At 38.9% G+C, this 26,968-nt stretch overlaps 1 protein-coding gene and 1 pseudogene across 4 annotated transcripts in view; one reads left to right on the forward strand and one right to left on the reverse strand.

The window, feature by feature from the left end:
• The first annotated feature begins 204 nt into the window (after positions 1-204).
• On the forward strand, positions 205-771 carry LOC134391523 (PRELI domain containing protein 3B-like; annotated as a pseudogene).
• A 5,650-nt stretch (positions 772-6,421) lies between these two features.
• The window catches only part of RIC8B (RIC8 guanine nucleotide exchange factor B), a 93,592-nt gene continuing 73,045 nt past the window's right edge, over positions 6,422-26,968 (reverse strand). The window contains exons 9-13 of one of the 4 annotated variants that reach the window (XR_010021329.1): positions 21,846-21,965; positions 18,517-18,600; positions 14,552-14,690; positions 13,733-13,905; positions 7,771-7,813 (exon numbers count right to left, since the gene is read on the reverse strand). Coding sequence is in view for 2 of the 4 variants with exons in the window: in XM_063074820.1 (XP_062930890.1) it covers positions 7,702-7,813; positions 21,846-21,965 (232 nt within the window). In the remaining 2 variants the exon portion in view is untranslated. Of the gene's footprint in view, positions 7,814-13,732; positions 13,906-14,551; positions 14,691-18,516; positions 18,601-21,845; positions 21,966-26,968 lie in introns of all 4 variants that reach the window. The other 3 variants (XR_010021330.1, XM_063074820.1, XM_063074821.1) reach the window with 3 other exon arrangements.

The raw sequence follows: 26,968 nt of genomic DNA on the forward strand, positions 1-26,968 counted from the left end.
GATTTCCTCTCTGTCTCTCATGCTCGCTTGCCTTGCTGCCATGTTATGAGGCAGGATGAAAGCCGGAGCCACGCTCTTGGATTCCCCAGCCTCCAGAACTGTGAGCCAAATACATTTCTTTATAAATTACCCAGTCTGTGGTATTCTGTTATAGCAGCAGAAAACTAAGAGCACCACCTTGACCTCACACAGACCACCGGCACCATGAAGATCTGGACTTTGGAGCATGTCTTTGACCACCCACAGGAAACTGTTAACAGGTGCAATGCAGAGATACCCAAATCCCATGAACCAGAGTGTGGTTGGAGTTGATGTGCTGGATAGACAGATAGATCCCTCTGGAAAGTTGCACAGCCATAGACTTCTCCACAGAGTGGGGACTGACTTTCATTGTGAAGTCTCTTACTGGTGCAGCAAGAACCAATACTTTTGTGCAAAAACATTCTGTAAAGAAAACAATGGAACTTAAATCCACTAATATTTCATTTACAAATATGGTTTCAGTAGAGGAGAGACATACACAAACCACATCCTCACGACTCAGAAAAAACTATTTTGACTCAAGAAGCAATATCACTGTGAAAGGAGTCAGCCTCAGAAGTTACCTTGAAGGACTGATGGCAAGTATGATATCTTCACATGCTATTAAAGGCAGAGGAAGCATTGGAATGGGTAATACACAAATTAAATGCGGAGATTGAAGAACTGACAGCTTCAGCAAGAGGCAGTGTAAGAACACCGATGGTGTCGGCAGCATTTATAGAGAAATAATGATGAAAGGTGGCAGACAACATCTAGTCCCCCAGGTCTCTCCAAGCTGGCAATATATTTATCATTTAAAAAAATACTACTATATTTTAGATAGATTTTAAAAAATAAGCTGAAGTAAGGCTATGTGACTTTTGATCAAAATAAAGAAATTAAGGGCTTCTAAGTAAAAGGGATCTAAAATTTTTAAAAAAGAAAAAAGAAAGGGCCGGCCTGTGGCTCACTCGGGAGAGTGCGGTGCTGATAACACCAAGGCCACGGGTTTGGATCCCATATAGGGATGGCCAGTTGGCTCACTTGGAGAGCGTGGTGCTGACAACACCAAGTCAAGGGTTGAGATCCCCTTACCGGTCATCTTTTAAAGAAAAAAAAGAAAAAAGAAAGAAAACTAAGGTTTTTTACCTGATCCTCTTGTTTTTGTAAGGTACTTTTGTCTTCTTCTGTGCCTGAGTCCTTAGGTCCAGAGCCCCTTTAATTAATTTCTTCTCAGGGAAACGCCTGGCTTATACTGGGGAGGCAGAATAGGAATCACCTCGTGTGTGTATGCATACGTGTGCATATGTGTGTGTATGTGTGTCAGGTGCTGGGGGGCAGGTGGGAGAGGGAACCTGCCTGTTTTAAAGCCCATTCACACCCTCATTCTCAGATACACCTGGTATCTCTGATTCCTAAGCCATTCTGGGGTTCTGCAGGGCATATCATAATGATTGCTGGTAAATGTTTAATTGGTTCTCCAGAGTAAAAAGCCCTGATTTGTACTGTTTGCGGATCCCCGTGATGTAAATACTCCCCCCGTAGCTGACTTATGAATGACATCACTGAACACAGGTTTTATAAGTCCCTTGATCACCCCTGAGACCCTGCCTCGTTTCCATTTTCCCACAGCTTTGTTGTTTGTCTCCTTCTTTCTTTACAAAAGATAGTCCCCTGTTCTTCCATTACTAAGCTGGTTCAATTCACTTGTTACCAAGTATCTAAGGCCTTTCAATTATGAGAATTTTTTTTCAAAGCCTGAACCTTCCAGGATCTCCTTTTCACATGATACCTGCTTATCCTGTATCTTGACTGAGGAATACTATGAATTCAGTAATGCTTATATTAACTTTTATTCATCACATCAAAGTGTATATTAAACACAGTATTTGTAAAATAAGAGTACTGGCATGTCCAAGGTATTGCTTATTTGGTATGCAAATAATGCTTGGTGACAATCCAAATTTGCAGACTCCTTGAAATAACTCAGCTCCACTCTCCTGCTCCTAAACCCAAAGTTGCTTAGGGTGGGAACCAGTGTTTTAGATTATCTTTCCCCAAGTCATCCTCATTCCTATGAGTTTAAATGACTTCTTTCTTGCCTTTCTCCAAGACCAAATTGTGTTTATTCCAGTTTCTAAGTGTTTTTTGGATCTATGCTCTTTTCTACGCCTACTGCCAGTGCTCTAGTCCAGGCCCTGCTTGTCCCTCACGTGGACCGATGCACAGCTTTCTGTCTGGCTTCTCTTCTTACTGTCTGTGCCTTCTCCAAGCCATTCCGTGCTGCAGCTGGAGCACTATTCATGATTGTCCTTTCGTTGCCTGCGATGCTGTTACTCATGAGCATGGATGCCTTTGTTTCCATCATACTCAACTGTGTTCTGTAAATATGAGGGGTCTTCAGAAAGCCCACAGATTCATATTATCTTTTAGTTCTATTTTTCCATGAACTTCTTGAAGTACCCATGTACACATGTACCTTTTGCTCATGAGCTTTTTGTTGGAGCCAGTTGTTTTGGCAGGACACGGCAAGCACATGCTCCTGTACACGGCAAGCACATTCTCAAATGTCACCTGTGAAACTTTCTGTTATTCACCCCTGCAGTCCTCCTGGTCAGTGTTAGCCACACCTTTTCCTAGCATCCTGTAACACTTAGTATGGACTTCGGTTTTAGACTTCTCACACTGGGGGCACTCTGGGAATAGGAACTTTCAGTCATGTTTGTATCCCTAAGCACCCTGAACAGTACCTGGCACACAGTCAATGCCCAATAAATGTTTACTGAACAAAGTGATGTGGATTGGTGTGCTTGTATGAACTTCTCTTTGAGACTAGCTCCTGAATGGGATTTCAAACATCATAGAGATAAATGTGCTACAGTTATTTTCCCAATTCTGCTTTTCTCATTTCAGTTTCTTCTGACATTTTTTCCTTCCAAATAAATAAATAAGCCTTTATTAAATTTTTCTCTGCAAAAGCAATACACAGGTAGCATAGTATTCACCTGGACTCTGGTATCAGACAGGTTGGGGTTCAAATTTTGCTATGTACAGCAAATAAGAAGCAAATAAAGAAGGCTGTGTGCCTTGCACACAGTACTTAACGTCTTTATATCTTGTTTTCTCACCTGAAAAGTGGGTGCTATTATAACAGTGCTTACTTCATGAGATTAATATGAAGATTAAATTAGAATGTGCATGTAAAGTGCTTAGCAGTGTCTGGCACAGTGATTGCTCAATAAATATTTGTAGCTGTTACCGTTATATTCAGTGCAGAAAAGGTAAAGTTCTGGCTTAGGATTTTAATGCACTGTGTTGCATTAAAAGAAAACACCGATCTAACTCCAGAAGCCTTGGTGAAAAATTTTGATATTTTCTCTAGGACAGCTCTTCTCAACCAGCATTCATCTGAACCACACAAAGTGACTGCAGTGACTATTTTCTGTTTCCCCGCAGATGCTACATAACTAACATTCTTCTAGGTGCACAGAAGTGTGTTCATTACCTACTCAGGGCATGGAGGCTTCTCTATCGCCCACCTCTCCCCTTGAGGAAAGGCTGCTCTGATGTTTCTCGAAGACCTGGTACAGGGGCTCAGCACAGTGCATCAGAGTCACACCTCCTAAGTCCTCTCTAGAAACCTTTATTTCCTTGAATCTCCTCACAGTTATGTATCTCTCCCTCCCTCACCCCTGATTTGCTCCTAGAACACTATCCATCTGTTCCTTCTCCATATTGTGCTCACCACACACCCAATAGATCTGACAGGTGTCACCTTGCTTTTTCTGAAAGAGCAACACGTCACTCCCCATCCTTGTGCACTCTCCTCCACCTCTGGAATTGCAGTGTATAGTTATCTCTCCAAGAAAATCAATACCACTAACTGGACTATACACTAAACACGGTTGACATCTTGTCTTTTTTAAAAACATGTAGACTTTTCTAAGTCATCTGGCTTCCTTGCTACCTTCAAATGGCTCTTCTTGACAAAAACTATGGCGTTATCTGGGCACTTATCCTAGCCGTGTCACCATTCGTGCTGCTGGGGCTTCTGCAAGACTGGTGCTGTGTGGCACAGCATGGCTGCTCCTCCCTGTGCCATTCCTAGTTCCTGTGGCTATTCAGTGCTGACAAGGCTCATGCTGCCTTCCAGAGGCAGCAAGCACTTTTTTGGTGGCTGGGCGGAGGGAGGGTAAAGGTCATGATATCTTCTCTGTTAGGAAGAATACTGGGCAGGCAACTAGCAGTGTTTGCCATAATTCATATAATGGAATATCATGTAGCCATTAATTTTTGAAGAATATTTATTGACGTGGGAAAATGCTCACAATATGTTAAAGAAAGCAGGGTACAAATCTGTAAATACAGCATGATCCCAATCTTGTAGTAAAATAAATTATATATGCATAGAAAAAATACAGGAAGGAGATACACTAAGACGTTAACAGTGATTATCTCAGGGTGGTGGGATTTTGGGTAAATTATTATTTTTATTATTTTCTGCAGTTTCCAAACTTTCCACAATGAACATATATTAATTTTATAATTAGGGGAAAAAGGAAGTCAATACAGGTGACACTTAGTCCTGGGAAGCAGCGAGACTCATGTGGTACTAAGGGGGTGTTCAGAGTTGCTTGTACCACCTCAGCCTGTGTCCTTATTTATAAAGGAGGGATAATAATGTCTGCCCTGCCCACCTCCCAGGACCATTGGGCTTGTGAAAAGGTCACAAATGTCTAGTGATTGCTCCTCTCAAGCAGTAGCTGAAATGCCTTATTTTAGGACACATTCCTCTGTACCCTGCTTCCAAGGTCAGGAGGGTTCTGGGCAGAGGGGTCTGCAAAGTGTGGGGGTCAGTGAATTCAGATCATCCTCACTGCAGAAGGGGAAGCCTGCAGCCCCGGTCTCTGATATCCCAAAGGATTCCAGGTCTTCCTCTGAAATCCACTGTTAACCGAGCAAGTTTCCCACTCACATTTCCACTCCAGGTCACCTCCCTGCTTAAAAAGTTCTTTAAACCAGTTCTGCTGAAATAGTTATTGCTTAAAATGGCTTGAGAATGACTACTCTGTCCTCCTCACTCTGCTCCCAGTGTTTCAAAGCCCTACGAAGGCACAGTGTGGGCCCAGGTGTGCAGTGGGGAGGGTGAACAGTGGTGCTGGGAGTCAGGCCACTAGAGTTGGACTCTTCTTTGCTGTGACGCTGAGTAACTTACACAAGCTTTCTAGAGGATCTCTAGCACGAGATACGGTGAGCTTACAGGAGATAACATACATAAGCCCAGCACGTAGTGAGCACTCAACAGATGTTAATTCTCTTTCCATGTGCAGGACGAGATCACTCTCATCTTCTCCCCCTGTACATTCTGTCTCTTGAAAAACAAAGCTTAGTGTCCAATGCAGAGAAACACAAAATGAAATAGAACTCATTAAAAGAAGAGCACAGCTACTTAAACAGGACTGTTCAAACACTGCTTAGAGCCAAGATGGTATTTCGTTAAACATGTCTTCGTTTAGATAAGCCAACACTCATGCCAAAGCTATCTGATTGTAGAAATTATAAAAATACTTTAAAAACGCATTTGTAGAATGAAATAACAAAAATACTTAAATTCTTTTTTCTAAACTTTTTTCACTTAAAGTTATGAATCGCCAAGTTTCATTTTATTTGCTATTGGTTAAAACGTGTCACTCACATCTCCAACTCCTTTTTTTTTCTTACTTTGTTTTCCATTTCCAACTATTTTGGATGAAAATCCTAAAATGTATTCTTCCTAGCCTTTTATAAAGTATTCTGGATTTATTGAAACTCACGGTTATCATTATGAGAATCAGTTGCACACACATTTTTCTGGGTCAACTACAGTATCCTTTGGTAAATAGACAGTCCCAGATTTGCTTTGCCTTGAATAGTTTTTATATTCTTCCCATCCTGCTATACAGTTTTCAGGTGGCCTGTTTGCTGCTTTCAGTATGCCTGGCTTCAATCTAGCATAGATTGAATTTCCCTGATTATAAAATCCTTCTTTGCCTTTTTGCCATTTTTTTGTGGGCTTAAAATTCAGATAACCATGTTAGAAATGTATGCAAATTTTAGTAAAGAGGCTAAGAGTGATATTCTTGAAGATCTTTCCTATGGGTAAACTCCAAGAAACTTTGACATCTCTTCTGGAAGATCAAAGTCCTTTTAAAATTCAATTTCTGACTTGCTGCTTTGCCAGAGAACTAACTTTGGATAAACGACATTTTCACTAATACTCCACATACTTTACCTATCCTTAAAAAGGATATTATAATGATAAGTGAGATAATGGATGTAAAAGTACTTTTAAAAAGCATAAGCTATAAAATAGTATTGTTTAGCCCATGTATCTATAAAGAAACACACACAGATGGCTAAATTGAATCAACCCCAATGTTTTATTTAATTTAAAGTTTTAAAAGGCAGTGGTTAAGCACACTATCTATGTGTGTGTGTGTGTATATATATGTATGTATATACATATATACATACATACATATATATAAAAGGAAACCAATCCCTTTTCAACTTTACCCACTGATCAACTAAGGCCCACTGCATGATTCAACTTCTACTTCTTCATATGACCAATTCTAAAAGTAAAAATAAACAACCTTAATCAGTTTAACAGTAACTATTTGTGTTTCTTTTCTCTTAAATAAATAAAGTTACCATTAAACTGATGACATTTGGTAGAAAGGTAGAACACACACACAAACACACACAGTCCCCAATTTAAAACATGTGACATATGAATGACCTATATGTACAAATGGGTGCTGCTGACTCCCCCAGCCCCAGCAGATGCCACAAAAGAACTCCCATTACTCAGGGAGTCTCCTATTCCCACTGCTGGGGTGGTGGATGTGTGTTCCTGCACCCCGAGTTGGACCTCAGAATGCATGCTCCCCATGCAATGATACAGATGCTGGTTCAGTTCTATGGTACTAGTGTTCAGGTACATTAGAGAATAAATAGGCATTTGTAGCTGCCTGGGAACTAAACCATCATTTATAACTCTTTATAGGGAGGAATGTATTCTGAAGTTTTAGCTAAGCGACATACAAACTTTTAGAGTGTTATCAGTTTATAAGTCTGGGGTTCTGTGTATGTGTGTGTCTGTTTCTGAATATTTGTACAAAATTGAAATGAAACTGGGGCTAGGTTTCGGAGCAGCTGCTTGGGTTCCATTTAGTCAGTCCTGATCTAAGGAGTCACTTGCCTCAGCCCTTATTTACGAGCTCATTCTGCTTCTCAAGTGCCTCTGGCTCCTGGAGAGATTCAGAAGGGGCAGCTCACACAAGTGAGAGGAAAGACATGGCTAAATTTTCTGCTAAGAATCTTGGCAAACAGAATTGCCAGACTCAACCAGGGCTGCTTTATAGAATAAAGTCCTTCAGTTTCATCTGGATGAAATGGAATTATTTTTTTCTGCTTCTAGCCCCTGTAACTCCATCTAATTGCAGCTCTGTATGAATGCCTCAATATCGCAAAAAACACAGGATCACCTCTTAAATATGCTGGATTCTCAATGAGTAAACCAGTTAATGTGTTTCTAGCCAAAGCAAGGGCATAAATGTTTTAGAGAAAAGATTCCCCTGGAGCTACAGAGAAAAGATGCTGACAAAAGCAATATTGAGAGTTGAGCAGGTGATGCTTTTAGTCTGTGTCGGAGCTGGTCTCTTCGATGACAGAGTACTGGTTGAGTGCTTCCTCCAAAGGCGTTATTGTCCCATCAGGTTTTAGTCCCATTGGTTTAAGCAACTCCTCTCTGGAAAAACAGATAAAAGAGAGAGAAAAAAAAGTATTCACCAGCATCACACACACACCCCTCCCCCCACCCAAATCCACATCCTTTTAAAAAGAAAAGTCTTTAAAAACCAAAGTATTTTCCCTCAAGCTCTCTCTGTGTGTTTGTAATAGGAAAGATGAAAGGGGCATGGAAAGAAAAAGAGGGAGATAAAAGACTTCATTCACACAGGCCAAACCTACTAAGCCAATTAAAAGTATGAAAAGTCAAGGTCTAAATGGGCTCAGGACAAGGAGCAGGTCTCTTCTGTTTTGAATAATTTTTTTTTTTCCTTTTGTGGATTTGTTTTGTTTTAGTGAAGTTGAAGCTGCCAAAATGTCACCTGCCCCAGTGGGCGAGGCATACAATTAAATGGCTGATTTGATACGTATGCATTTCATTCAGTGGAATAAATCTGTCAGATTTGATTTTGCTTCCACAATCTCTAATGATACTTGCTGGTTCATAATCAATTGGCCTTCCCATCTCTCTCCCAGACTTTTCTTTCCTTTGCTCTCTCTCTTGCTCTTTCTTTCCTTTTTCTTCTTTTTTTTAAAAACACCATTGCTTTTGTTTGTGGCAGTTTAATTATGGGATTGACAGCCACTTTAATCTCTTCAAAGCTCCCAACTGCCTCTTTTCAGCTAATCCAATTATATCTACTCCACAAGTTACAGCCTCATCTAGAGATGATTAATTATTGATTAAGCCAATCAAAAAGTATTAGGAAAGATTTATTTAATCTTTTCATAGGTTCTTATTTATTATATGGAGATTACGGCAGATGTACCTGTTGAGTTGCTAACTCCAGTCCTCCTCCCACCCCTAAAAGTTCAGCAGTGTACTTAGGAGTGGCCTAGAAGAGCCTCATGAGCTACTTTAAAACTTATTTCTCACAGAGACAGGTGTCACCCCCTGAAAACATGTCTATAACCAAGAATCCACATGGCAGCTGTAATGTAATGTTGGTGGGATTTGAAGTGAAGGGAAATAATAAAACTTCCTCTCCCCCTGCTTCCTTACAGTTGGCCCTTAGGCCAGCACAAAGAAGGGCTCCCTCCTGTGAAGGGGCAGCCACACAACAGTGTGATGGTGTTACAGGCACAGTGAAACTTGGGGAAGGCTGAGAACAGCTCAGTGGTTACTGGAAAGACAACAGGAGCCTAATCAAGCAGCTCTGGTAAGCAGCCCAAGACTACTTATGAGAGTCTGAAAAATCTATTTGGGAAATGGGGAAGGCTGACTAAGCTGAGGCTCCTGAATGTTATGAAGCAGGAAATGTGTTTCCCCGTCCAAGAAATGGGGTCAAAATCATAGAACTTAAAGTTAGAAGGGGCCTCAGAGATCATTTAGTCCAACCCTTTTCTTTAATAAAGGAGACTGAGTGACTTACCCAAGGTCACTTTTCTAGGCGCAGAGTTGGACCTGTGACATGGGTCTTTTGAATCTCAGTCCACTGCTCTTTGCATCATACCACATCTGGATTAACTGCCCTAACTGCACTGGAGGCACACACACTGAACTATGTCATATACTGGGAAGAAAAGGAAGACTGGGTACAGCTGCTGCCCTTGAGGAGTGGGTAAAACAAATATATGAAAAACAACTTAGAACATAATGGGGTAAATGCTGTAAGAGAACAAAAGACCTGTGGCAGCTGCTGAGATGAAGCATCGGCCAAATTGCCTGGAGAAGGTGGGGGAAGGCACCACCCATGAGGTGTCGAAGAGATGTCCTGCACCAGGTAAAGAGGACATGGAGCATTTCAGGCAAAAGAGACTGTGTAAAGAGCTCTGTACAGTCCCATTAACTTGTGTGATTTTGTAGACCTTTTTTGATTGTGTCAGTTCAGATTTTCTATCTCTGTGCTCTTAGGAGGCTGGGAAAGGGCCCAGTGTCTGAGGAGTGGTGACGTTCAATGAAGGAGTGGCAGGAGGTAAGGCTACAAGGGTGGTTTAGGATTCAAGAGTGAAATGTCTTAAATACCAAAGTAAGGAGCTTACTTTGTAAAAAGTAGCGTATCTCATCAGGTTTGTTTTATAAGAAATTACCTCTGGCAGCAGTGTGGTAGACACACTGAAATAGGTGGCAGAGATACAAGTCATTAGGAGGTCACTGTAATAGTGTGTGGGAGAGGAGACAGCCGGATTAAGGCTTAGGTTGTGGGAAGAAAAAGCAACATTTCTGAGGTAGAGCTGATGACTCACTGGAAGGGCAAGGGGTTGGTGAAGTGGAGTAAGGAGTAGACTGTCCCCGTGTTTCCAGCTTGGATGACTAACTAGATGGTGACATTATTCTCTGGAGCTAGAACACAGGAGATGAAGCAGATTTGGGGGGGAGATGCTAGTATCTTTGAGGATATGAACAACTTGAGGTGCCTGCATGACAACCAGGTAGAAATGTTCAGTGGAAAGCTAGAAACAATTTGTTTCCATTAAAACTTCTCTCCAGCAGTGATATACACTACATATGTATATTTTATAATATACATTTTCCTAGTTCTAACTGTACTGAAGGACTCTGTAATAATGGATACTACAATCTGCTGGGAACAAAACATTGAGGGATAGGAGAGTCCAAAGTCTAAAGGGGTTGGTGAACTGAGGACTCAGTGAGGCGGGGTAGGGGCTGAAGGGTAGGGATAGGTAGAAGTAGGATTGGCAGATGGGACTAGAGGGGTCCTACCAAGGATAGTGATGAATTGCTGGGTAGATGAGATGTACCCGCCCTTGAGACTAACACTACTGCATTTCTTTGATAACAGGATGATACTGGGGCCAGCTACCAACTTGTATGAAGTACATAGCATTTTCTCATCTAAGATCAGGAGGAATATTTTCAAATCAAGTCTATCGGCTTCATCTTTACTCCCCAAACCAATTTTACGATGGAAATAATTTAAAATGTCACATTAGTTTTATGGCCGAATTGTGGAAATTCATTTATGGAACAAAGGGCCCCGTATTTTAATTCTTGCTTGTGAACCCTTCTTCTCAAGCGTTTATTTTTTGGGTGCTTTGTATCACTCCTCCATTAAAATGGAAGCTCCCCTGAGGTACAGATTTTCTTTTCCACATGGCTTCATGCAATGCCTGGGCTTACTGACATTTCTGTAGGAAAGGCATCAGTGAAAACTGGCCACATAATCATGCATTTGTGAAAATTAACGCAGAAATGTGATGTCGTGGAAAGAACAAAAAGATCTGGAGTCAGGAAATCTGTTTGTAGTCCTGATTCTTCCACTTACCAGCTATGTGATCACGGACAAGTCTCTGAGTCTCAGTTTCCCCTCTGTGAAATGGGGGCATGATAATACTAGCCCTACCTACTTCCTAGTGATGTTGTAAGGAGTAATACTAATAGTAGCAGTGGTAGATGTAGCAATAATAATGATAATGTAGATCAAAGAGTTCTGTGAACTATAAAGGGCTCTTAAATACTTGTTGTTATTATTGTGGTATTGTGAAAAAAGAGCATATAAATTTTGAAGTTAGAGAGACCTGGGTTCTAATTCTGGATCTACCACTGACTAGCCATAAGACCTTGAACTCTCTGAATTTCAGTTTCTTATCTGTAGAATTAGGATAAGAATGCGCACCTCACTAAGTTGTCATGAGGGTAAAGGCTATCATACATATGAAGTGTGTAGTGTAATGGCTGGAAGGTAGATGCAGTTGCAGTTCCTGTCCCTTATGTGCTTACAGAAGGTTTCCCATGCTAGTTAGGAATAAGTGGGGGAAGAATATGCAGAAGCAAATAAAAGACATGGTCCCTGTCCTCAAGAAGCTTTTAGTCAGTTCAGAAGATAAAACACACACACATTAAACAATATTAAAAGAATTACAGAACAGCAGATCAACAAGCTTGAGATGATTAACAGGCAGAACCCTGCTTTAAGCTTGACAATTCATCGATACACCCTTAATGTATTTGAAATCTGTTTAAAGGAGATTTCTTGTCCTGTTTGAAAGTAGGAGAGGATCATTTACAGATGTGTGACTGTTTTTTCTTATGGACCCCAGGCTTATTTCTCATACCCCCATCCTACTTTTCTGATCTTCTTCCTCTCTATTCTACAACTAGCAGCCCAAAATATCAAAATGAAATCTTTGATATAGAAACTCACTCCTAAAAAGCTTGGTAAATGATGTGGTTATACTGAACTGTTTCATTTATAGTCTATTGTATTGAGATCAGCAAGATGTGGACAGAGAATGGGAAGCTTTAATGAACACCACAGAAATGTTTCTTCACCAGTCACATGGGCTATGCACATGTGGGAGGGACACAAGAGGAGACAGGGACGTTGGTTGCAGGCTTCTTGGAGGAGGTGGACTCAGGGCCAGACTGTAATGGCAATGATGGACATGGATTCACAGGGAGAAAGGCATCCCAGAAGCAGAATTAGTCAAGCAGAGGCACAGAAGCAAGAGTTAGCTGTGTGCAGGGATTGGCAAGCAGGCTGGCTCAGCTGAGGAAAAGGAAAAAGAAAGCTCAAAAGAGATATGGGGTACTAAAGAGGATTTGAATGGAGACCTGAATCCTAGGCTGACAAGTTTGGATTTGAGTACAGAAGTACTTTTGTCTTTTATTTCAAGAGCCCCCCACATTTAAGGATATTTATTCAAAATATTGTGATTACAAAGTTAGAAAGCTATGAAACAATATTGCTCTGATATATTAAAAAGAATATACATTCTATGCTTTGATTATTCAATTTTCATATCCCTATGTGTCTAGCACAGTGCCTTGCAGAGAGCAGATCCTCAATAAGTATTTGTGGACTAATTTAGTTGCAATTGATATTATCTTGCATTTTCACAGAGAAAAGATATGGTGTCTTAAGGGAATCCTACCTAATAACTAAACCATGAACAAGAGTAAAGCTAAATTTTTGGGTAAAAGATTCACTTTCATCAAGATTTACAGAGTTAGAAAAGGTACTAACATTCCATAGGAAATCCTGTATAATGCTTTCCAAGGATTTCTTCTTTATTAGAATGTGAACAACTTGAGGGCAGAGTCCATGTCTTATCTGGCTTTGCCAGTATCTAGTACAGAACAGAGCACACAGTAGATGCTCAGTAAATGTTTACTGAAAGAACATGGTACATGGGTCATGGTATAATGGATAATGGTAGAGACCATTTGTCAGGAATTATTCTCATACTATTTTAGCCATAATTATTACCCTGATGAGTCAATGTCATCAGACATTCCAGCAGAAGTCAGGCTCCCTTTTTACTGTATAGCCTGGAATTCCCATCTACTAATTGGTATAGACTCAACTTCTTATACATGAGGCATCAGGAGATCTAGAATCTAGTCTCAGATCTTCCACTAACTTGCTAGGTGTCCTTGGGCAAGTCATTTGCCTCTCTGGGCTTAAGTCACCCCATTTACAAAATGAGAGGTTGGACAAGATGATCCCCAATATTCTATATTAATTTTAAGAGTCTAAGTATTAGGCTACTAAATAATTTTCATCTATTTAAAAAGCTGCTATGTTTTTAAGACACTCAAATTCATTATCACTAAGACTTTGTTTCTAATCAAAATATTCTAAACCTATAACAGTCAAACACAGCATCCTACATAATTATCACTGACATATACCAAGACCACAAACCCTTTCTGCAAAACTACCAGCAGATGATTAAAATGATTACAAAGGTAAATCAAAGCAATGGCAAACGTTACAAAGAAGGATCGAAATTAAATCATGGCCCTCAATAAACAGGCCATTTTATGAAGAGTTACTGGTCCTAAATTATGAAGGTCCTATCTAAAAAGGATGACTAAGTGTCAGATATTTGTATGTCGTGGTAAAATGGGATACTGTATATTGAAATGTGTATCAGGATTAAGATATTCACATAGCAACAACTCCTTCATACTTACCTTCAATGCTATACACAGGCCTTAACACAAGTTAAGACTGCCCTCGTATCAAAAAGTACAGTGATGTCTACTGGATAAAGAGCCCATTCTAGGCACTGTGACAGTATCATGGCGGGCTTCTCATCTGATCAGGCATCTGGCCAGGGAAGAGATAAGCCTCCAAGAATGTTCAACTGGAACGAAACATCATTTAGAAATTTGATCTTACTAAACGATAAGGAACCATGCTCTATAAGGACTTGGCCAGGCAAGAGGACACAGATAAAGCACGTCCAAGAAAGGAAACTTCATTTTGCCCCAGCCTGACCCTTAGGACTGCGATGGAAACCAAAAAGTACTTTCTTAAAGATCTAGGGGTGGGAGATTATGGGATTTATACCATATTTAAAATTTTCTAGTCTTTTTTTCCCCCAGATATATTTTAATATTTTCCTGAGCCACCATTTCCCTGTAAGTATGGTACTCTGGGATGCCTGGGCTTATATAAATTCTTAGAACCTTAGAGAAGGGTCCCACTTTTTAGGGCTTTCTCATTCCTACGTGACTCTTTCCCCCAGAAATGACAGTGCAATATTGGGGCTCAGATACTAACATACCCAATCGCACCTTATAGAATAGGTCAGATGTGTATGTGTATAAAACACCTTACTTGACCTGGAAGCAAGAGAATACTCTTGCCCACAGCACATGTTTTTGTGCAATACAAACAAAGCATTCAATTCAAGTGTACTTGTTGAAAAACAGGACATAATTAAGCAGTTGGTAAAATGCATTCTTGTTTCCCACTTGCAGATCTCCCAAGAGTCCCTTCGAATTTACCTATACGAGTTTCAGCTTCCCGCTTGCCACTTAGCTTGATAACGACTCAAAAATCATTCCCTTGTTTTCAAGGGCTCTTCTTTCTTGTCTGCTCTGTGTACTACAGGGCAGTATTGACACATGGAATTAATGACAGGGTCTGTAATGAAACAACAGTCATGCAAACACCAGTCTGCTCTTTTGATAAAACAGCATGTTAGAGACCTATTCACCTCCCTCTAATTGAGTACTGCATAATAGTTCCGATCCTTTTATATAACATATTTTGTTCTATGATTAGAAAAGAAGAAAAGGGGGAGAACCTATGAGGCACTGCTTTCTTCAATCACCCCCTGATTAATTCTCTGTTTTTAATGAGGGTGGCTGCTATTTAAGCAGGTTCTGTTACATACTTGTTTTGTTGACTTCTGTACAATGTATAACAAAACCCAAGACAGGATAATTGGGAACCATTTCTTTGGCACAGGGATTCCTGCTCTTAATGTAAGGTTGGCTTGGAAAAAAGAACCCTGATATTTTAAATTAGCCATTTCATATTTAATTCTTTTTCACATTTGAAAGATCGGATGAGAAATTAGTACATAAATAATGTATTTTAATTAACATAGACCTTTCCTAAAAATGCCCGATAGAATGGAGACTGTGATAGCCCTGAAAAGAAAAGCTCTGTATATAAAAAGTCTTTGCTATAATTCCAACTCTGAGATGCATCTTATTTCAAGGTTTCAGCATCACTGGAATAGTTCACAATGCACTGAAGGGCAATGGATTTCCCAATACCTTCTAATATTCTTATAACTGTCGTCAACACTTTTTTCTCACAGAAATAATATTTTAACCTTTGGGACTGGTTAATGTGTTCAGTTAGATACTGTGAAAGTGTCCATATGGCTGGGACCCTGATCCTTCATCTTTCATTATATCTTTCATCTAATGGCTTCCCAGTGCTGACTAGTTATACTGATCTTTCCTCACTAAGCCACTAACCCAGTAGGAAGGTGGGGTATGGTGGCTTTTCCACAGCAAACTGGAGGTCTTCGGGCTGCATCTTTCAAAAACGATTCTGAGATCCTTCCCTAGCCTTCATCATCATGCTTTGGGATTGGGTACAACTGGGAAAGTGAAATATGCAGCATAAAAATATTATTCCCAAGACAAAGGGATACAGTGTATTGTTCACATCACCGTGTTCTTCCACTTTGTAAAGGTAATTGAGAACTGCCTACAGTCCCATAGGGTAGCCTTTTTAAAGTTAGGTTTTATTAATGTGATCACATGTATAAGAATTTGTTAGAATACCCATATTCATTCTCTTTTTAAAACAATTTAAAAACCTCATATTAACTGAGAATCATAGAAATTTTACTGGTTTCCCTCATATAAAAATTTTCTTTTCCCCCCAATATAAGCTATTGATTTTGCACTTGACCTGATGTTGAGAAGGGCTCAACTATGGAATGACAAAGCAGGAATGCATGTCCTCCAAATCTTAACTCTCTTCTAAAGTAATTGTGCTTACTATTAAGAATACTTAGAGATGTATTTTGTGCTTTGTGTTTATTTAAAATTTTGAATATCTTTTAAAAAAAACAGACTGACAAGTTTTTAAGAGTTGGTAATTTTTCAAAATGGCACAAGATCTGTAGTCTGAAGACTGAGAACTAAGTCATGGTGGTTGTCATTAACTAGATGCCTGATCTTGGGTCAGTCATTTAATCTTTGGTGCATTTACTCCTTAATAAAATACCTCTGGCCCTATTTAATTCACAGGGCTGTTTTAATGATCAATGGAGATAAAGTATATGGAAGCACTTTTTAAACCTTAAAGCACTCTGTAAATATTAGCCTTTTATAATTATTCTCATTTCTATTAGAAGACAGCATGCAAGGCTTCTAAAAATTTGCTCGCTACCTCACATTAAACAGTATGGTTAAGGAAATATAGAGAAAGAGGTTAGGGGTAGGGCTGGAAGAATACAATTCAGTTTTATCCTTGAGTAATGGTATTCTTTATTATTTCTTGGTAATTTATTTACAGAACTTTTCTACCCTGTTGTCCAAACTAATGAAATAAGTATTAATAAGAGGTCATCATGCCAACTGGTACTGTTGAATTAAGTAGTGGAAATAAAAGTTCTTATATGCTCTTTCCAATTAGGAAAACTTAAAGGAGGAGGGTAACTAAGAGAGCAAACAGCCAGTGGAGATTATTCTTATTTGATGTTTCTCTAACAGTTAAGAGCCATTTCAGCTAGTTCTTTAACAAGGAGCTCAAAGTAGCCATTCCTACTACAGATCTAAAGGACAATGACTACCAATAGGTAATACAAAAGTAGCACCATATTTTACTTAGAGGTGTCCAGCCATCAGAAGGGGTGTCTATAACCCAAAGATACATAAATATCAAGCCTCTCAAATTAATCCTCCCCTGCCACTTTAAGGGTATATTAATTTCACTAGATCCAAGCCCCCATACCTGAATATCCAACGTAGGTATAATTATGGTTGTTTATATATTTGTAAGGGGGGTAAAATAACTTATTTATAAAGAAAAATTATGTATTTGTTACTTTTTAGTCATAAATCACCTGTCTCAGCCTTAGTAAGTTTAAAATTAATATTTGGATTAATTTTATAATTAATTCCTATATTTATATAAGAATATTCCTATTCCTATATTTGCTGCCTGCATTTATTTAAAAAGCCGTGTCCCAAATAGTACACAATGGCTGGCAAAAAAACAAAAAACAAAAACAAATCACAATTATTGGTTAAGGAGTGGATGAGAAAAGGAGGAAATGGTAGAACAAGTATTATTTACATAAATATAAATTTTGAAACATTGATTTTGATGGTAGAATATATAAGCAAAAAGGCAATGTACCTTTTTAAACAGTGTTGGAGTAAGGGCGGGGTAGAGGATTAATCAGTTCTGGTTCCAATTAAAGAACTAAAGGGGATTAGACAAGTCAAAACAAAACTGTAACCCGAAATATTATTTCCCTTAGTTAGTTTGAGCTTTAAGCCAATCAGTGATCTCTCCCCTTTTCTGGAGGAGGCACCATTACTATATATGAGCTGTGTGCTGTAGTTAAGGCAAATGCAATTGTATTAGCCACACTGGACTTGCTTAACCACACACAATCTCCATTCTAATCTCCTGCTTGAGTTGCAGGGGCTTATTTTTTTCCCATGTCAGAGAAGGAAAGAGGAGGTGGAGAGACAGGCAAATTTCATCCCCTTTTCCAACTCTGCTCTCACGTTAAAGATGCCAAATGAAGCTTTCTATATAATCTCATACCTCAGAACTTTGTTTGATAAATATCATAATTATTATTCTATATTAAAGGAATTTTGTACCCCAGTATTTAAATTAGGTGGTTATGGCCCAAAGTACTTTATGAGATTCCTTTTCAGCCCTGATGTCTGGCCAAGACATGGAACTGACAAAGTATACTCTAAAGTCTTAAACCATGTAGGCTATTTCATAGAGCAGAGAAACTGGCCTTCAAATTTGGGGATCAGCTGTTTTCATTATTTCTTCATCACACACTGGGGAAACCACAGGGTACAAGGCACTGTACTAGCTAGACATGATGGGATTCATAGGGTTCAGTTATTCTCAAACTCTAAGACCTCCAGGTGTACTGCCAATCCCCTTATCTACGTCTGTCACAAATATAATCCTTATGCTAAAAAAATTAAAAAGTCACTTGGAATACTACCTAGTCAGTTGGTATTCAATGAGAAGAAAATATGTGAGCACTAATCTCTCCAGTGTCCTTGGAAATCAAGCTGAGAGAAAGCTGCTAAATTGGTCAGCTCCTTGAGGCAGTAGCTATGTCTAGCATGGCGACAAAATGGAAATGTAATTATAATTTTCACATTGGTGGTTTTACAATTTTGGTAGTGAGTAACATCTATCCCCTACACCAGGCTCAGTAACAGTACTTGGCATGACCAACCTTAGTCATCACTTTGGTAAGTGCTTTGGCACGGGCCACTGTTGCTAACCACCATCCTGGTGCAGGTCCTTCACATCTGCTCTCCTATGGATGGAAAAAAGGAAGTGTCTAGTGTCCATTCATTGGCCACGTCACCTCCAACCCTATCCTTTACTCACACGCCTTTCAATTCAGGTCCAGGAGAAAATGATTTCATTTTTGAGAAGGAGAGTTAATCAGACAAAGCTACAGTACACTTTTAGCACAATAAAGACTCGGTTGAATGCAGAACATCCTAGAGTTACAGTTGAGGGAGCTAACCAATAGCACAATGTTGAGAGGATGACCAGGAAGTGTTCTGGCAAACACTCGCTATAACAGACAGACATCGTAGCACAGTGGACAGAGCAAAGGTCTTGAGTTCTGGAAAATGAAGTTCCTAGTCTCACTTTATTATGAAGCTAGAAAGAGGATGTATGTGAAAGTGTTTTATAAACTGTTAAAAAGAAATAGATTATCATCAGTCATTAGCTTGAAAATGTTTGGGGGGAATTCTTTGGTCCTTGCTTCCCCAAATGATAAATCTGATAACATACTACATTAATCAAATAATGATAAAACAACCTGAGTTTTTTGGAAGAAAGATGCAGTATGTGAATACCAAAGACATCTTATTAACAAGATTAAATTTCCCTCCACCTGGAATGAATGGTCACTTTCCATTTTTCTATTAAATACCTCTTAAACTTCAGGGATCAGCACAAAAGCTACTACCTTTCCTGTGAGAACCTTCCTAAATCATCCAGACAGAATGAACTGCTCCTTCTCCTGGGTGTTTACAGTTCAACACAGACCTCGTTTTGTCATTATTTCCTTCTACCTCGTATTTTTGAATAGATTACAGTCATTACCTCCACTAGAATGTGAGTTTTCCAAAGGCAGAGTGTCATGTTCACCTCTGAATTTCCCTCAGCTTCCTAGCACAGTGCCTTGCACAGAGTAGCTGGTTAGTAAATGTTCCCTAAATTGTACTGAATTTAGTCTACTTTGGCTTTATGCATCTTTTTTACCTCAAAAAAAAAAAAAAAAAAAAAAAAAGTGAAAAGAGAGAAGAAACTTAAGACTAATGAGGAATACAGCACAGCAAACATGTAAGACGCATAAAGAATGGATTCATTCTTTGCATTCCTGCTTTGGAATGCCCACTGCTGATCTTTATACAGTTTTGTCATTGATTGTTATTAGTGAGAGCAAATGTTAGAAAGCACACAAAAGCAGACAATGTAAAAAACCCACCACACATCATGTGAAAAGTCTACATGATTTAGGACTATTCTCAAGGTTGCCTTTTGCTTCAACTTTAATGGCAAAATTGGTACCATCAAAGCCAAAAGAAGACAAATTTGCTCTGCTTTATACATGCAAAAATCAGTATCGCCTTCAGAATGAACTGGGCATCTGCTGGGTGTTTCTGGGTGAGTATGCATCTTCTCTGAGGCATAGTTTAAAGCAGGTGGAAGCTTGGGTATTCAGACTTGACATTTGTGTATTTATTTGTTGGCAGCTTCTAGAATATGTGGATTCTCCTGAGAGTAAAAGGAGAAGGACCTAGCAGCTTTGCTTTCTGTGCCTCTGACAGGGATGCCTTATGAAATGGTGGTGTCTCTATCAGTAAACCAAGTATCTGGATTATACTGTATGATCTTAGGCAGTTCTCTCTCTCATCTTCTACTTTCCAAGATTGGAGTTTACTCATCCAGTTGAATAGCATCTGTGTTAACCTTTAAAAACTCATATTGTTGGTCGGAATATGCAATTTTTATGCAGCTTAACTGGTTTACTGTTCTAACACATTAATATACTGCACTCAGGTCCTTGCTAACACTTCCCCCTCTAGCTTCCACAAGATGAACTCTGTTGGTTCTAATCCTAACTGTTGTACTTATACCACAGTGTTTCACTAGCTACATCAGATCTTTCTGCAAGCAGTCAAGCACATATCTTATTTTTATATATTCATTTAGAACTTGTTCTTCTGCTTCCTATAGATTTGCCCCATCAGTATCTTCTCTGTGACTGTTAATTCCTTCAGGGAAGGAACACGTCTGTATCGTATGGAGAACGTAATTTGCAACAGGCAACAATGTCTTTTGAACTTTGTGAGCACAGTTAGCTGTAAATCCTAATCTTCCTGGGAAAGGATGAAAATTTAAAAGGGCTAGGTGGAAGTCACTGAGTTCTAGTCATACTAGCTTTGTAGATAATGAAGCTACTTACTTCTAAACAACTTTGTCTACATTACCAGCATCATTTGAAAAAGCTCATACTATGCAGAGGGTCTAAATACTCATACTTGTTACACTCCCCATGTCAACCTCTTGTTCTTGTCCATTTCTACTCTAAGCTTCCTGCTGTGCCCTTAACCTCTCATTGTTTCTTTGTTACAACTTTCTGTTTCATGGTTGGCTTTCTGGTTTTCCCATTCCAATTGCTACTTCTCTTGACTAAGGGATACTAACTAGCCTTTATATAGTTATTGTAAAAAAGATGACAAGAAGAAATTCACTTTTAAATGGTAGCTGCCACCAACACACAGAAGCACTCATTCAAGATGGCTTAAAGGAGACAGTGACTCAATGTATGACTGGAAAATAAAGCAATTCAGCCAGGTATGAAAGAAATTATTTTCTAATAACTCCTCCAAGACAAGTAGTTGCTGATTAGTATAAACCTGATTTAATATTTTCAAAACTGGTTATTTTTGGAGGAGTAGGAGGTGTGAAGTAAGAGGGGAAAGGGAGATTGTTTTTTTAGAACCTCTAATTAATACAAGTGCCTGCTTTCATAAAATCCTTCATTTTGAGCTATTTCTTTTCACTTTTTCCTGTTGGGTACGTGACATTTTAGAATTCTCGGTTTCAGCAGCAACTCAAAAAGGCAGAATTGCAAACTTGCACATCAAAAATGAAAAAAAAAAAAACAAAAAGCATCATGATTTGGAACAAAAACCAAAACAGACTAAAACAAAAATACAAGAAGCAGCAAAACCATTGTCTCTAACTCACAGTATCCTTTTGAAGACAGGGAGGTTAGTTGGTTAAATATTACAGTGATCTAGTAGTTACTATCCTAGCTTTGAGAGTTTAAATGTTTAAGAATGCACATCCAGAAGCGGCACATATAGAAAAACCATGGTAGCCAAGAGATATCTGGACTACTGCTGCCTGGGCCATCCTGTTCCAATCAACATGGATTTCCAGAGTTGCTGTTCTATGGTAACTCTCAGTGAGAGAGACAAAGAAATAGAACATTTTTAGAAACCAAGCAAAAGATGGATGGGAATACAATACCTGGAAAGTTTATCAAGCATGTTGACAAGTTTCATGGCTTCATATTCTTTTTGTTCTTCTGTCATTTCATCTATGGGGTTTGGCATTGGTTCCTCTAAATGACCAGTGATAAGATTAATGCTACAAAAAGAAAAAGAAGTTATGCTGTATGTTTTAAAATTATGCTCTTTCTATACTTTTCTGGTCAAAGTTTTAAGTTATAATAAGAAAGAGTATAATAGCCAAAAAATTGGCAATAATTACAATAGTAATTTTATGGTATAGAATTGCTATAGGAATTTTTTAAAAATTGACTTCTTTACTAATTTGCTTTAGGGAATGGGTTAAAGTCATTGTTTTTAAAAAACTAAAACTAAAACTGACTTGCCAACTCTTTTCTTTTTTTAAAAAAAGTGTGGTTGCTTTTTAAAATATAAAATTTGGTGCCGTTAAGATAAATATCCTTGGATGCACAGCTTATGCTTTAATTATAAGGGGACAAATGATTTCAGAGAAGGAGAAATGAGGAAATCCATTTTGTGATACAGCATAAAACAAACATGTCAAAAAAAATTGGAAAAATGAGGACAGAAAGGCTGCAATCTGGAAATGAAAGCATGCCAATTTATAACCTCAGAAAATTAGTCCATTAGTGAGACCACAGAGGGCAATGAGTGTTTAAATCATAAAAGATAAAGAACAATTTTCGTTAGATTTGATCTGATCTAGATGAAAAAAAAAAAAAAAAAAAGGAATGAAAGCTAGCCTACCAAGAGACAGATATACCAACCTGGCTTTCTAGAAATAGAGTTAATACAGTACTTAAAGTGAATACCTTGCTTCCAATACCAAACAAACAAGCTGTACTTTATTTATTTTTGAGGATAGGAAATAAATGATAACTCTTTCAATGGCTGTTAATTATCTATAACTCAAACATTTTTCTAAAGAAGCAGACAATAGGTTACAGTGTCTTGTAGCAACCATGTACATAGGGTTTGTTTTTAGCGATCAAATGAAATACCCCCGCAAATAGTAAATTGCTAATAAATTGCTTTCTAGGGTCTACAAACACAAATGCTTTCAGGGGCCAGGACTTTAGGATAAGCAAATGAGTGAGTGGGTCAAACAATGCGGAGTGCTAGAGACTGAAGTAAACTGGAGAACAGGGCAGTCTAAATTTTAACAAAAATCATGTGGGCCAAAACAGACACTGTGATCAATTAGGTCCTCCGGTGGCCAGCTTGCAAACACTGCTTTAGACTTTTGTTTGAGAAAGTTACTTTCTTTACTAACTAGGGCTTTTCTTATTTGAGTAAAAGCTAGCTCACTACATACTGTTTTCTATCACTATTAGATTTCCTTTTCTTTTTCTACATTCTTCAGAGGCTACATGACACACAGATTCTTGTGGAAGAACTCAGTGCTCACCATCCTAGAAAACCAGATTTAAAACCTATCTTGTCATTCTTGCATAAGGCCAATGTCCAGAGTCTGGGTTAAAAAACTTTTTTCCCTTCACAAAACCCAATATATAAAACAGACAAAAGCAGAATTGCTCAGGCAGAAGAGGGAATAGGGATAGTCAAGGAGTGGGAGCCTAAAACACCTTCTATTTGTACCTTACCTACTTACTTCTTACGGTAACCCCTAAAGGCACTTTCAGGAACTCTGGGGAAACCTGAAAACCCACAGGATTGCCTTTCACTCTTAGCCTTGGCTGTACATTAGAATCACTTGGGAAACTTTTAAGAAAAAGCTTGGGCTTCACCTTAGCTAAATGTGTGTGTGTGTGTGTGTGTGTGTGTGTGTGTGTGTGTGTGTGTGTGTGTGTGTACACGAGGGGTCTTCAAAAAGTTCATGTAAAGATTTGTATTATTTTTTAATTTTATTTTTCCACCAACTTTTTGAATACCCTCATATATATTTTTAAAGATTTCCACAATGAGGTTAAGAACCACTGGGCTAGAGTGACTGCTTCAGACACTCACTGCATGCTACTGTTTCCTCTGCTTTTTTCAGGTGCTCATAAAAGAAGAGAAAAAGGCCTCTAGTTGGAGGCCATCAACAAAATTCCCAAAAGTGAAGAATAAAGAGGGCCCAGACAAGGCTTCTGCAAACTATGGAGACAATCCAGATGCCACACTGAAAATGTAATTCCACCACCCATCTATTATTTGCTCAGCCATGTTTTAAGACATCTGTTTTCACTGGTTTCTCTTCTGCCACCTGCTAAATTAGAAAAACAACTTGTCTTATAAGTAAATAAAGGTACTTATTATAGATACATACCAATTCCCAACCAGAAAAAGGAAATCAATCCTTAGAAGAAAGTATAAAGGAAGGTAGATATATTAACTATGTATATCATGCTCACTTGCCTCTAGGGAGAAGCCTTCTCTCCTCAAGTTCAATGGAGGTGTGATTTGAAAAATCAGACCTGTGGACTCTTTTAGAATATAATGACATTAGTGCAAGCCATCATGTGCCTCAGGGAAAAAATGTGTCAGAAGGACACACTGATAAGCACAGTGATATTGTAGGTACCAGAGCATAAAAAGTCAGGATATGAATTCCTAACACATATGATCTTTTCTTGGTTTTTGGCTCTCTTAAAAACTTAGTGGAAATGATGTCTGATTTCCATAAGCTGACTTCAAGTCCCCTGGCTGTTAAGATGATTTAAGGGCTTGCTCTGAAATTAGCTACTAAAGGAACAAAATCCTTTACTAACTGAGTGTAAAAGCAGCAGCCAGAAGTTCATTCTTCCAGAGTAAGAACTCACCCTTTAGCCATGGAATAAAACCTTCCAACACCCCAAAAATCACTCCAGGAATTCAGGTTTCATTTTTTTCTTTAAAAAGACATTTTTTCCCCCTTGATACTCAGAAGACCATAAACAAAGCCACAGAAAACACAAGTTGGGGGCACTGAATTGTGCCATACTCTTATGGCACAAATGCCAATGTGCTGTGGCAGAAGGCAGATGGACACTCTCTCTCCTCCTGCTTCCCGCTTCAAACAAGAGTCTCGTGTAGTTTCCCAGAAGAGGAAGAGAAAACAAATAATAGTCACCATGACAACAGTGATGTGAGGTTTCATAAAATAGATTATTTTTGGTTGAACAAATACATGGCACCTTTGTAACCTTGCAGTATAGTAAGAATTATAGGTTTCAGGATATTAACACTATGAAATTCTGGGGTTACTTTTATTTTGTCTTGAGACTCTGAGTCTTAAGATGCTTTAAGGACACTAATTGTGGTGGGCATTTTGCTGGGTAATTATATTTACCATGATTTTTTCCACCTTGCCTCTACTCTCCTCCACCATCTTCCCAGCACTCCAATCCTGTTTATGTCTTCTAATTAGGTGACATGAAATGTCTAAACTCTTACCTTTGGTATTTCACTGTCATTTTATTTTATAATTTTTTTTTTTTTTTTTGTCCTTTTTTCGTGACCGGGACTCAGCCAGTGAGCGCACCGGCCAGTCCTATATAGGATCCGAACCCGTGGCGGGAGCGTCGCTGCGCTCCCAGCACCGCACTCTCCCGAGTGCGCCACGGGGTCGGCCCGTCATTTTATTTTATATAAGACCATTATATGATCTCATAGCAGCTATGGGCCTAGAGACAAAAGGATCAAGACATACTAAAAGGTATGAGCCAATGAACACATATAAAAGCTGAGAAAGTATCAATTGTGTTGCTCTTTCTTCAAATTGTTGCCACCTCTGGTGAACATCAACGGTACTAGCTCATTTAACAAAAGAGAGCCATTAACAGTTTCCTTAGCTATGTAAAAATTAACTTCAGTCTCTGAAAAATGTGGCTTAAATTTTACTCAAAGCATTCTGGTTAAAGAAGGGGCTATGAAGTCAAATCCCTACAGGAGGCAAGCAGGTAAGATAAGTGAAAGGATAAGCTGCCAAACCAAAGGAGCTTATGTCTGGTCTGAAGGAAACCACAGCTACTCAATTCTGTCAGCTGGTTGCCATGCAAGAATGCAGGCCCTATGTCATCAGAACTTCCACTTTTTCGAAAGAAACTGTTAATCCAGGTTTTCATTTGAAATATCTGAATTCTAAATGTTGGCAAGTAATTAAATTATTTTAAGAAGCACTGAGTAAAACAAAAAACAAACACACAAACCAAATAACCAGTACTGCATGGGATAAGCCAAAAAAAAACATACTGTGGGCTAAATCCAGTCTATGTGCTGACAATCTGCAACCTCTAGAAATGGATCAGAGTTTTTAGGAAAAGTCATTTTGTAAGCCTAGACAAGGAAAGAAGGGGATTGGTTTGGGTGGCAAAAGAGAGGTTACATGAAAATAAAACTAAAATTGTCTTTTCAGGAAAAACTCCAGAATTTTTGGCTCTCCCCCAAAACCATACAAAGAGCAAAATGGAAATTTACCATATCCTGATTTGCATCAATTCCATTCCCTGGCTTCTATTCCCCAACTAGATGTGGAGCTTGATCAGAGTAGGAAACTCAATCAACTTGGTATCTTAATGCTGAGGAGGGGCTGACTAAAAAAATTAACTTATTCAACAACTCAAAGAATTAATTCATTCAACAAAAATTTACAGAGTGTCTACTGTGTGCCAGGCACTATTCTGGGGATATCTCAATGAACAAAAACAGACCAAAAAGAAAATCTCTTTCCTCATGGAGCTTACCTTCCACTTGGGAAGACAGACACTGAATAAGTAAGTTATATGGTACGTTAGAAGGTGATAAGTGCTGTGAGAAAAAAGCAATGTGAGGAAGTGCAAGGTAGAGCGGTAGAGGCAGGAGAGTCACAACTGTTAATAAGGGACAGAACAGGCTTCAGTGAGAAGATGATACATGAGTAAAGACTTGACAAAGGAGGTGAGGGAATGAGATATGGTAGCTAGCTATCTGGAGGACAGGCATGCCAAGCAGAAGAAACAGTCAGTGCAAAGGCCTGGGGCAGGAGAGTGTCTGGAGCATTTGACAAATAGTGAAGAGGTCAGTGTGGTGACAGCACAGCAAGAACGAGTGCAAGTACACCACTCTGAGGACTTTGGTTTGTAGACACTGTGGAGTTTTGAACAGCTGACACAGTCTGACTCACATTTTATAAAGATCGCACTGACTGCTGTGTTGAGAACA

The sequence above is a fragment of the Cynocephalus volans genome, chromosome 12 (genome assembly GCF_027409185.1).
Source record: "Cynocephalus volans isolate mCynVol1 chromosome 12, mCynVol1.pri, whole genome shotgun sequence".
Taxonomy (NCBI): domain Eukaryota; kingdom Metazoa; phylum Chordata; class Mammalia; order Dermoptera; family Cynocephalidae; genus Cynocephalus; species Cynocephalus volans.